At 38.0% G+C, this 12,828-nt stretch overlaps 1 protein-coding gene across 2 annotated transcripts in view; it reads right to left on the reverse strand.

Annotated features, from left to right (window-relative positions):
* The window catches only part of ATG5 (autophagy related 5), a 146,145-nt gene that overhangs the window by 107,864 nt on the left and 25,453 nt on the right, over positions 1 to 12,828 (reverse strand). The window contains exons 3-4 of one of the 2 annotated variants that reach the window (XM_006260358.4): positions 10,239 to 10,366; positions 2,697 to 2,775 (exon numbers count right to left, since the gene is read on the reverse strand). In XM_006260358.4, coding sequence (XP_006260420.1) covers positions 2,697 to 2,775; positions 10,239 to 10,366 — 207 coding nt within the window. The remainder of the gene's footprint in view (positions 1 to 2,696; positions 2,776 to 10,238; positions 10,367 to 12,828) is intronic. The other variant, XM_059732529.1, reaches the window with a different exon arrangement.

Genomic DNA, 12,828 nt, shown 5'->3' on the forward strand with positions numbered 1-12,828 from the left:
TGTATGTAGTTCTCAATAAGGAATAATTTGTATTGTAGTTGAAAAACCGCATTTAAAATTCGTGTTTAGAATGAGATAGTACATACTTTCCAGACAACTTGCTACACTGATTCTCATAAGCAGATCAGCTGATATAAACCTAAAAATCTGTTCCTCGGTTTCACTTTCCCTCCCACTTGCAGATTTTGAGGCTGTATACCCCATAAGGTACTACATCTATAAAAGCCCACATAACTGGTAGCTGTTTGTTAAGCATGAATTATAATAATACAGAAAACAAAACAACTGATTACCCCCTTTCTCAAACCATCTGCAAAGGTGAGTTATAGACACCATTTAGATTCTCAGAATCTCCTGATGTGGTTAATACAGGAACTGAGCTAGTATAAGCTACTTTTCTTAGAATGCACAATGACTACATCACATATAATCTAAGAAAAGCAAGGGCCTTCAGTATCTTTTGGACATTTTGAACTAAAAAAGCTTGTTTTGGCTACATACACTACATGAAATTCAATTAGACTGCATACCTCCCAAAATAGTATCAGAATAGATATTCCTGGATTATACCATTCTGTCTTCAAAAGGTTTTTTTTTTAAAGTATACACAATTTAGCTTATTTTACCAAATAACGAATGCTTTACATCTTTACTATTTCCTTCCAGAACCAGAAACAATATTGCCTTAGCTGTTGGATATTCTTTTATCTGTTGACCATATAATTTATTTTCTAGTAATTGTGTTACTTTTTAATAAAGGTTAAAGTAAATATTATGTGGGAAAAAAAAAAAACTTTTTCAACAGGAATAGACAACCTATCAAATTCTGAAAAAGCTGTATTTATATCAGCTGATAGATTTAGGCTTGGATGAATCACTCCAGAATGTCTGTCAGCTTCCAATAAATCAGCCAGCACAGGGATGCCCAGCCCATTAACATTCAGCCTCTGTGTGCGGCACAGAACAGACTTGTGGAGGGATCAGAAAATAAAGCAACTGAGTGGGCAGGAAACACAGAGTAGGAAGAAGAAACCAAATTAGCAGATCAGGCAGCCAGCAGCCAGCAGAAAGCAAAGCAGCTGATTGGGAAAAGAAAGGAGATCAGAGTGGCATTTGGGGAGGATGCAGGACTAATTTGTGACCTACCTGTCAAAAAGGCGGGCCCCCTCTGAGCTAGAGTGTTTTTGTTACCAATGCTTTATAAAAGATTTCAAGAGCTAAATTGTTTGAATACCTCTCAGCTCAATTAGCTGGGGCATTCAAACCAACTTGACAAAGTAAATATTTCCTATGTCTGATTTGCATTTCACCCTAAACATAAAAAAGGCAGTCCAGTAAATCATTTCTTTCACCATATTAATCCCTATTTCTACAACAGAACAAAGACAAATTAAATCTTTCTATTCAAATGTCAGTAAAAATATTAATATAGCAAAGAACTGAAAGTACATCTATATATGTACTTCAGGTATGGAGGGTGTACTTCAGAGCATAACAAAAGTTAGGTTCAGCATTAATTCAGTTCAAGTACAATTTTCTTCATCATTTTCTTCAGTTAAACATAAGATAACAGTTAAGGTCTGCCTTTTCTTCTACTCAATTTCACTGATTTGTATTCAACAGGTTATCATGAAACAAAGAGCTTAATTTGATTTAAATTAAATTACAGAGCTATATCCTGAGCTAGAACATCTAAATCAGTGGTTCTTAAACTTTCTAGACTCAAGGTACACCTGAGAAAATGCCAGATCTTAGTTTTCACTCATTTTTAACTATGACAGAGAAATCATTCTGCTGCAAATAACTTAGACCAAAAAAGGGCAGGATGTTTCTCGCACTACAGATTCCTATTTGCAATCTCTGGGTTCACCTTGCCAATCATGTATAGGCATTTGCACACCTAATGGAGCTAATATTGTGTTGCGTCCTGCATCACTCTTAGAAGGATCTCATGGCACCCTGGTTGAGACTCAGCACTCTAGATAACAAGAGAGTCAAAAGATGGCACCCTTACTATACCTATTTATTGGACAATTATAGCTTCCTAAAATGAATGGGGGATTACGGACTTCTTGCACACTGTAAATGTGCCTTGGGAACACTTTGGGTAATCAGGTTATAGAATTACAACACTGTATCCAAATTACAATCAAGGCAGTCCATATAAAAAAAGAAATGCATAAAGCCTTTCAGCAGTGGTTCTCAGGCTTTTTAGATTCAAGGCACCCCTGGATAGAATTGAGGCAACCCTCAGAAAATGCCAGCTCTTAGTGTTTCCCTGCTTTTTGACTACAGAAAAATAATAAAGCAATTCTTCTGTTGCAAAGAACTCAGACCACAACAGGGCAGTTCTGTCCTATTTGAAATCTCTGGGTTTATCATGCGAATCACATCTGCACGCCTAACAGAGCTAACATAGCACTGAAAGGGTCTCCAGGCATCCCATGGAGCTGCATCACCCTGGTTGAGAATCACTGATCAAGAGGCATGGATATATAACCTTGACAGAAAAATCCAGCTGTGGATTTACAAAAGGTTTGAAGTTTCACTGGCAAACTCATACTTTTCCCTTTAAAAAGCCATGTATACTTCAGAAATTGATGGAAGTTTAATTCTGAAAAATTATTCTGGTTTCAAAATTTCACATAGTTCATGAAGCTGAATTATCTTCAACTAAAAGCTGTATTTTACTGTACCTTGAAATGCACTGTGATGTTCCAAGGAAGGGCTGTATTTGATGCATGAAGGTCAAATAGCAAACCAATTGGATAATGCCTACACATAAGGAAAGAGCACATTCAATTAAAAAAAGGACTTTCAGAGTTGCATACAACAGTAAACGTACTTCCTGTTCACAATTTCAGAAATTTTCAGTTCTGCTTTTAATATTCAGTGTCAACTATGCCCACAGCATTGTACAAAGAAATCAACTGACTTGGCTACGTTAGTAGCACAACTAGAACTCAAAGAGTTACTAACCCCAAACATGTGTTCAATTCTCCAGGTCAGCAGGTCCCAAACTATGGTTTTCGATCAAGGTAAGTGTAACACAGCTAGATGCTAGATCATATCAGACCCTAACACCTTTGTAAGTGTTTTAGATTAAAAATTGGATAAGGGTACATGGGACTGAAAATAAGTTCTACGTCCACCAGTTCAAAAAGTCTGTGAATCAGTGCTCTATAGGTAAGGGGTGTCAAATATATAGTCTGCAGGCCTAAAGCATCTTGTGAAGCTGTGTCATCTGGCCTGCAGAGCTCTTACAGATGGCAGGAATCCAGGGACAAGGCCCACCATGGAATACCCAAGTATGGAGTTCCATTTGAGGCACATTTTGATGGCAGCAGGGCTAGTAATGGCTGCATTGATCCCCATGACTTCTTTAGCCAACAATGCAACACCTAAAACAGTCAGTCCTGCTACTACTAATCCCACGTCCAGAGCTGTCCCTAGTCAGGGGCGCAAATTGGGGTGACCGCCTCAGTCCCCGCACACCACCACTCTGCGCTCCGGCTGCTCACCACCAACGCTTCCCCCCCCCCCCCCCAAAACAAGCTCATATGCCCCAGGGCCCGCACACCCCTAGGGTTAGCTCTGCCCCTGTCTGAAGGTGGGTCCAGATCCAGCTTGCAAGGAGCTCTATGGTCTGGATCTGAGCCAGGGAACTGGGTAAGTTTGACACCCCTGTACTAAACCATACTGACCCTGAAACAACCTCCTTAACCCCACCTGCCTCCTGGCTCTCAGCCTGAGCAAATAGTTCGAAACAGACAGCAGAACCAGGGTACTAGGTAGGCTGACTATGGCAAGGCCAGTCAACATTTGTTCCACCTATAACCTAGTTACTATCAAACTAAATAGAATGGAAGGAAAGGTATATGGAAATCAGGATTCCAGCTTTATCACTATTACTCTTAACACTAGCATAAGTGTTAGGGAGTCTTGGAAGTAATAGTTACTATATCAAAAAGGAAGGTATCCATCAGTTCTTTGTCAAGTCTACAAGAACATTACAGTTACAATTTTCCTAAATATCTAAGTTATAAAAACTTTTCTACAAACACCCAAAATGATCACCTTGAAAAATGTCACCAAGAAAAACACTGATCAAAATGTTTTTGAAAGACAGAGATTCTTGAAATTGGCACACCACACTCAGGTCTTTTATCATGCCTTTAAAAAATTGAGAATTAGTATTTTTAGAGGTATGAAAATTTTGACAAAGTGAAATGTCTAAATACTGCAAAAACTTACACATGTACGTCACACTTAAAGCTCTGCAAGTAGACCCACTGATTTTACAGATGGAAGATCAGTCATACTTTTCAAAGCTTGCAAAGATTTAAGCACAAGAGTTAAAGAAGGAGGTAGCACTGTCTGCAGAGAATCGAGAGTGCTCTCGCACAGAGCTGGCCAGCCTGTGACACAGGCACCTGACAGATCAGGGAGGGAACAGGCAGCCCAACAGCAAATAGGGCAGGAAGAAGAAAGTAAAATAGCATATCCACCACGGAACACGGGGAAGGAAGCAGAAGCAGAAAAACCAGAGCAGTAGATTAGGCAGGGGAAAGGGATTATAGTGGCACTTGGGAAGGGTGCAGAGCTAATTTGTGGCATGCCTACCAAAAAAGTTGGTCCCCACTGTTCTAGCAGATCATTTTCCCCCAACAGCCAAATATTAATACAAGTAATCTAGTGCTTTAGCACCATCTGCTGGCTAATTAGCCCAGAAGCTAGCCAGTAAAGCCTAATAAATTAAAAAGAAATCTGACAAAGTGTAATATTTAAATTGGTATTCCCTTTGAGTTTAGCTATAAAAAGTTTCTCAATAGTAACGATGAAACTAAAAGGGAAGGCTCCACAATTGTTTTTTTTTTCTGTTAGACAAGGAAGAGAATGGATAAAGAGTAAACCAAGAGACTTTAGAAAATGTTGTGTATTGCTAAGCACAAGATTTTGCTACTAGCAGTTCAATAGCTTGTCATCATTGCATGTCTCCTATAGGGGAAATTTGCTGATGCACTGAAAGAATTCTCTGACCATTCTGTTCAGCAGATTTCCTTTGAGAATTAATCTGCTATTCCATGAACATGTTATAAGACTTTTAAAGAGCCATTATCACGTATAGAAAACTCATATTAGATAAATGTCTTGTCATTCTCCATAGTGCATTTTCCCTCTAGCCTCTTGACTTCAGCATATGGAACTCAGCTCACATGCTAAAGAGGAAGAAGTGTTGTTTTGCAACAACTGCTTTTAGCACGTGTGGCTGACTACATTGCTTTAAAAGAACACCATAAAAATCACCTTGTTTCCTCCACAGTACTCCCAAGACCAATGCTGCAGACAGAATCTTCACTAGAGAAATGACTTTGTAGAGAGAAGCCCTACCCCTTGTTAAAAATAAAATGCCATCACTGCAGCAGCAGCAGCAGCATTCAGTTGTAAGCCAGAAAAGACTGAAAATAATGCCTGTAAGAGATTCATTCTGCTCGTTTTCAGGCCTTCTTATGTCTTTTGGAAATCAAAAGTGCAAGGGGATCATGCAGCACCAGCAACCCTACTTTTTAAAGTATTTCCTTCCTATAAAATATGTTTCTTAAGCAAGAACAAGAAACTGGAAATGGACATACCCACAAAAGTAAAAGGAAAGAGAAGACATTCTCCAACATCATTCATAAAGAATACCTGATTCAGAGAAAAACAAATTCCAAATTTTAAGACTAGTGCTTCTAGGGAACTGATGCAACAACAGCATTGTTTCTATATCCTCGTTTTGTACAGGAAAATACTAATGAACAAAAAAAAAAATGGTATTTAGGGCCTTGAAATTCAGGTCATTTACATGCAGAGAACTAAGGACGTAAATGAAATAAGCGAGGAACAGAGTTTTTCGAAGCACTAAAGATTCCAGGGGAGAAAATCAGATAGCAGTCAGATATGAATTACTTAAGGGAAAGTTCCTATTTAAAAAATATTGTTCTGAAAGAGCATGGTACAATTGCCAGAATCAGACTGAACTGAGGTTTGAATGAGGGACAGACAGATCTTCTAAAACTTTCTTCCTACAGCAATGGGGGAAAAAAATCAAAAGGAAAAGGAAAGTATTCCAAGAGATCATAAGTCTCTTCAAGCTTAATAGAACAATAGCTTGATCTGGCAGATCTTTAATCTACAAAAATCAAAAGAGCAACTTGACTTGCAGCCACTGTCCATTAGTTGCTACTAAAAGTATAAAAGAGAAAGTACTCGTAAGGTATAAGTGTGCAGCATTTGACTTACATGCATAAGTATGTTCACGGTGACATAAGGCTAGAAAGAAAAATGAACTACCACCAGCCTTCCAATATTTTCTTGAATGTACACAAAAAAGCGTGCCTGCAAGAGATGGAAAGTGTTGGCCTATAGTAGGAACACTGTTCTGTTATTTTCATGCCAGAAACACTTCTCCATAATCATACAAAGAGTTATGAGGATCACCTGAACAACTCTGAAACTGAGGATGAAAGACAATTCAAATGCTCCAGAATCTGCAGAGAAAGTGACAGCTGAGAGAATGCAGATACCTTAAGTCTGCTGATTAACAGACATATACATTTTGTCCTCCCAGTTTTAGGTGCACTAAAAGTGAAGGGCAGGCAAAAGCACTTTAAAAATTAATAAAAAAAGAGCAAATGTTGGCTATCAGTTAAGATCTAAGATAAACATGCAAACCACAAAAAGTAAAGTATGAGAAAACACTTTCTATTTGTCTCCAGAAAACATCATCTTAACAAGATGGCTGTAGAGATACCAGATACAGAGCAGATGTCCCCACTTATGGTGTTTCCAGTTCTCATAGTGTTCATAAAACGCATGAAATAAAAAGGAAACAGTACAGTTTAATGAGCAGACTATGGAAAGCCCCATTTCGTGAGATGATAGTAGTTTATAATTCATCCACACTGTATTTACATTCCAAAAATGTTGGAATAATGAAATTTTCTAATAAAAGAACATCCTTTTTGAACAGCTCTTATTATGGGGGAAAGCTGTTGAAAGTTATCAAGAATTAGCTTTCATGTTCCATGGGTAGTTATGCGGGAAAGAAGCTACTACATTGGAAATGTCCATCCTCATGTACCTAAAATTAGATTAAATAATGCCATTAAATAAAGTTGTATTATTTTACATAATAGTAAACACTAAATATCTACTGGGTCTTCTGAACACAGGAAACTAGGTTAAAATACATAAGTTTCAAGGATCAGGCCTTTCGTTAATAGGTGCAAGCATGATTATAATACCCCAGTTTTACTTGGCTACTGTTTACTGTTCACCTTACAAAGACATATGCTGAAGCTAGCCCATATGTCATTGTGGCTGAAAATATCCCAAATTAAATAAAAGCATAATCTAACCAAGGAGTGGCAAAAAAAAAAAAAAAAAAAAAAAAAAAAATTGGTTCAAGTCAATCTGTCTTCTGAAACCAGTTCAGTGAGTCCAATTTCTTTCTTCTCCTGTTACAACATAGTGACATGATTACTACAGAGGCTAGAATGGCTTTCATCTATATGCATAAGACTCCGAACATGTTGAAACAAGCACTGTATCTTTCTTTTTATTTGGACAGTATCTTGTTCCTTATACTTACTACCCCAACTCTATTATTATTATTCAATTCATGTTAATCTTGCATTGCCTGTGTGGATAAAACTTATTTCAGGCATATACAATGGTTATTTTGCTTTTTGTACTGCTAATAGTTCTAAGCAACATGTTTCTGAGATTCAACAGCATGCAAGTTGCAAGAAAATACTCGTTAAGCAGCAGTAACAAGCAGAGAAGTGTCTACTAGCTGACTTATAGCTTTCACAGTGGTTGAAGTGGTTAACATTTTCCATCTCATTTACAATGCGTAAAAATATATTTATAGACTTTTACATTTAGTATTTCTTGTTCAGTTTCTGTTTAAAAACTGGGGCTGACATCAATGAGGTAGCACACACCAAAGTTCAGAACAGTTATACCCCAAAGAGATGTTAAAATCTGAATAAATGAACTATACTGTTGGAACAGTACTATTCTAAATAAAATGCTGAAAATCTGACTCTTTCCCAGGAAAGACCATTGATTAGTGGTGTTACTTTTCTTAGTTTACACATTAAAGCGATAGTTAGGAAGGGGAGGGAAATACATCCGTACTGAGCTGTGTTGAATTTAGCTAACTTGTAAGTAATTTATGCTCTTTCAGCAGCTATTGCACACTACCACATAATTATGAATTATGCCACTGAAATAGGCAGTCATGCGTTAATTTTAGGACTCGAAAGGAGAAAGTCCTAGGGTTACCATACGTCCAGGTTTTCCCAGACATGTCCTCTTTTTGAGTCTTCTGATCTCCATGCAGGTGGGCTTTTCAAATCTTACCAAATGTCCAGCTTTTTGGTGTGCTCCACTGGTTGGAGCAGGGGGAGGGGCAATGCTAGGCAGAGAGCTGCAGGCAGGTAAGTCTGGGTTGGGGAGCAGAGGCTAGGGATAGGGCTGTGGCAGGACAAGGGGGTAAAGGGGTTGTCTGCTCCTCCAGAGGAGGGGAGGGGGTAGGAGGACCTTTTGAGGCCAGCCAGGAACCCCATGGCCAGGCTGGCAGCACAAAGGCCAGTGGCCCATGCTCGCAGGTACAGAGTGGCCAGGAGACGCTGGGGAGGGGAGAGGGGGACGGGGGGAGGAGCCATGGCCAGGCCTCCTGGTGTGGTGCACCAGCCTCAGCCCAGGGCAGGGGGTGCCAAAAGCCTCTCCTCCTCTTCCCTCCAGCCTGCACTGGGCTGGACTCACTCCAAGCCACCACGCTCCATTCTGGCAGGGTTGGAACCAGGCCAGCTGGGAGATGCGGCTCAAGAGTGAGGGGCACCAGCAGGGATGCATAGTGCTGTGGGTCGGGAGTGAGGGGCACCAGCAGGGACAGGGCAGCTGCAGGTCAGTAGTGAAGGGAACCAGCAAGGCCAAGGGTGGCAGGATACTGCAGTTTGGAAACGAGGGGCACTGGCAGGGCTGGTGTCTGTGTGTCAGGAGTGAGGGGCAACAGCAGGGCTGGGGTGGGCTGTGACTTGGGAGTGAGGGGCAACAGAATGGGCAGGTGCCAGCATATCACTGCCCTCCCCCCCATGCAACAGGTGTCCTCTTTTTTGAAACTGAAAATATGGTAACCCTACTTATTCACAATCAGTGACTGGAAATACTGTTGGAGAGAAGGGGAGAGGAAGGAAAAGAGAAGCATGCATTTTTAAGAACACCTAATGATATGCTACTTAAACATGCCCTTCTTTGGGATACTGAGACATACTCTGTATCACAACCAAGGCCAAAGCAGCATTACTCTCAGAACATAAAACTATTGTGAAAAATCAAATATTTTGAAAAATGACTGCCACAGCCTGACTTTTGCCTTACGCACCTCAGAGGTGCAAACATGATGAAGAATATGAAACAAATCCTTAAACATTAAATCATTTTTCTGTTGTCTTAAATAATGCTCGTTTTTGTCTTCACACTCCTTTCCTAAAATCACTCGCTTCTGTGAAGTTGGACAAGGCCAGAAAATGCACTGAGTTAAACCATAACAAAAATTAAGAGTACTGTGATAATGCCTACATTGCAAGTGGCAGCACAGTGCAGGGATAAGAAAACTAGCTCAGGTACTGGTAGAACTACAGAAGACTGAAGCCTGACAAGCAAATTTACCCTGTTCTTGGTATGGGGAATTAGCCTGCACTGAGCTCTGTGCTACTCTGACTGGACTGCTGCTTATAATTGTCAGAGGTAGTCAATATAAGGCTAAGCCAGGTAACTCTACATCACAATATAATCTGCAATGTAGAAGTAACTCGCATGTGATTTTATTTCTTTCATTAATTCACTGACCCATCACCAAGAAAGCAAGCAGTGTTTGTAATTAATTTTGGAGATGTTAACAGCTCTTTTCTTAACGGATTAAGAGGCAGCAGTTACACTTTATCAGTGAACTTTTAATTAAAATTCTGTAGACTTTAATTCCTAATTTTGATAAATGGTTATGTTGCAATAGAGCTCTCCGTTAGAGATACCACTGTACTGACATCAGCTCTTAGAAGCAATAAAATGTAGGGATTAGTTTGCAATGCAAATACTGACATCTTAACTTGACTGATTTTGTTTATATGGCAGTTATGTTCAAATACCACATATGCAACACTTAATGACCCAAAGTTAAGTTAACTTACCATTTCAGGGGACTGCCTTCATATTCAAACCATATCTCACTCACATCCTCTTGTCTCATAACCTTCTGAAAGTGTTTTTTTACTTTGTCCGTTACTAATGTCAAGTAGCTTATTCTAGGTAAAAGCAACTGAAAGGAAATTTGGTATAATCAGGTTTCATTTATATGTAAAGTTCTACAAATTTAATAAAAAGTCATAAATAAGTACAGGTTTTCACAAATAAAAAGATATATGTTCTTTATTCATTTAAAAATATACATTCTGTTTATTTAGCTAGAACTACCAACTATTAGAGTCTTAATGGCCAATTAAAGGTACATAATGATATATTCAAAATTTGTTTAAAATGCACAACTCAGTCTACCAGCATAAAGAACAGTCTGCAAATAAGTTTTTTTTAAATACAATGCAGCTGGAGGCTGAAGGATGTAATTTACTGAAAGGCAGAAATTACTCAGTGGTCAAGTCAAAGAATGCATTTCTCATAACTGGACTCTTTTCTTGCAAACAGACACAGAATAAAAATAGAGCCTAACATATGTCATTAAGCCTGACACATATGTTTCGATGAAACACCGCCTGAAGTGAAAATTAATTTGCCCTGAAATTTTTTTTACCAGATAAACTTTCAAGAATTACCATTTTTAATATGAACATATCCAGTTATTTTTTAAATGCCTAAAATGTTAACAGTGAACTCTGCATTCTCTACACTTTCCAATTGCTACCCCCTTCCCGTTTTCTATGAATATTTCATAGAAATGTCAATCAGGATTGTTATTTTTCCACCAGCTCTTATAATCTCCCCCCCACCCAAGAAATGAATAACACTTTATAAAGTAAAACGTCTTTTTGTTAGTGCTTAAAATAAGACCCCATTTATTTCTCAAATATAAAAAGGCACACTGTCCAAAACAGAAGGTAATTCTAAGTAAAATACAATAATTAACTCCTCTATTAGCAACCAGTTAGTCTTACTATTATCTGCCCTTATATACTCTTGCCTATGTTGCATGTTTTTCAGCACACACTACTTAGAAAAAATATATTCCTGTCTACATATGTTACTGCTTCCTAAAATTATAACCAAGAGAAGATAACAAAAGATATGTTTCTAGTTTGTACATTGGCTATATATTTTCTAGAGACAATTTCAATATTTCAATTAGAAAGAGATAAAATAACTGAAAAAAATATTTAGAAACATGAGATGAAGAAAAAAGCCTTCATATAAACTTTTAAAGAATTTTTAAAACAGGTCTCAGAACACATTAGTCTAAATAGCTAATATGAAGATATGTAAACAAGTTAAGGTAACACTAATTCTTAAAGCTGAAACATTTCTAAAATAACAACCTCATCAAATTAAATAAAATTTGACTCAATAGGTAACAATCAAGGGTGACGTTTATAAATGATAAATATTAATCAGCATTTCCTGTGGAAACACTGACTTAGTTAGACAAGGTTCCTTGGGTGAATTTGATATCTTTTATTAGACCAACCCAAATGGTTGGAGAATAGTTATTAATAGTTATTTATAGTTATTCAGCAGTTGCTGAAGCTTCCTGAGCCAGACGAAGGGTTTTTGAACCCAAAAGCTTGCTTAATAACTATTCTCCAACCATTTGGGTTGGTCTAATAAAAGATATCAAATTCACCCAAGGAACCTTGTCTGCCTATGTCCTTAGACCAACACGGCTACAACCCAAACCCCTGACTTAATAGTTTGCACTCCTACATTACAGCTTGGCAAGATTCTACTTCCCACCTGCCTTGGGCAAAATTTTTCTTCGGATGAACAAGTTAAAATAATTTAAGATTTTTCAGTGTTGTCATGGTAAGACTAGGCAAGCAAACTCTGCATGTGGGCTGTTAGATTATGAAAATTTCACAAGGCTACTAAAGTATTTCATCCAAAGACTTCAAAGCACTTTATAAACATAAATTAAGCCTTTTAATATTCCTATTAGAAAAAATATTAGCCCATTCATAACATCGGTTTAGGTTTGAGACAAAGACATAGGTCTCTGCAAATCCTATTACCAGCAGCAACCTGCTTCCCAGGTATCTGATAAAGCGATAATGGGTTAAGAGACAATGTGAAGGGATTGGGGGGAAGGGGGAGAGGGGAAAATCACTGCTTAGTTCTTGTGATTTTTTTTTTATTTGAATGCTCCCTCTTAGCCATTTTTTTGTTGATTCTTTTTATATTTCAGTTGTGTAGTATCTTGACCTACATATGGATAAATTCTCTGAAACTGAAAGCAACGTTACAAGCCAAGAAAAGAATAAAATTTATAAACCTTCTCTCTAACTGCAAAAATCACAGTGCAATTTTTCTACCCCCAGATCTCTTCCCTTTTCTTCCTTCATTTATATGTTTTCTATTCTTTTCAACAGGAACCCAAATTGAAGCAAATAAGTATAGGCAAATCTAGTACAAAAGCATGGGATTATAGATGGATTAATGTAGATATTGTATTTCCTACCTACCAGGCCTACTTGATTTTATATCCAAATTCATTGTGCATAGTGCAGTAATATTATTTGTCTTCTAGTTTTAAGAGAAATCATAAGCAACAGTTAA

The sequence above is a fragment of the Alligator mississippiensis genome, chromosome 1, assembly GCF_030867095.1.
Source record: "Alligator mississippiensis isolate rAllMis1 chromosome 1, rAllMis1, whole genome shotgun sequence".
NCBI classification, from domain to species: Eukaryota; Metazoa; Chordata; order Crocodylia; family Alligatoridae; genus Alligator; species Alligator mississippiensis.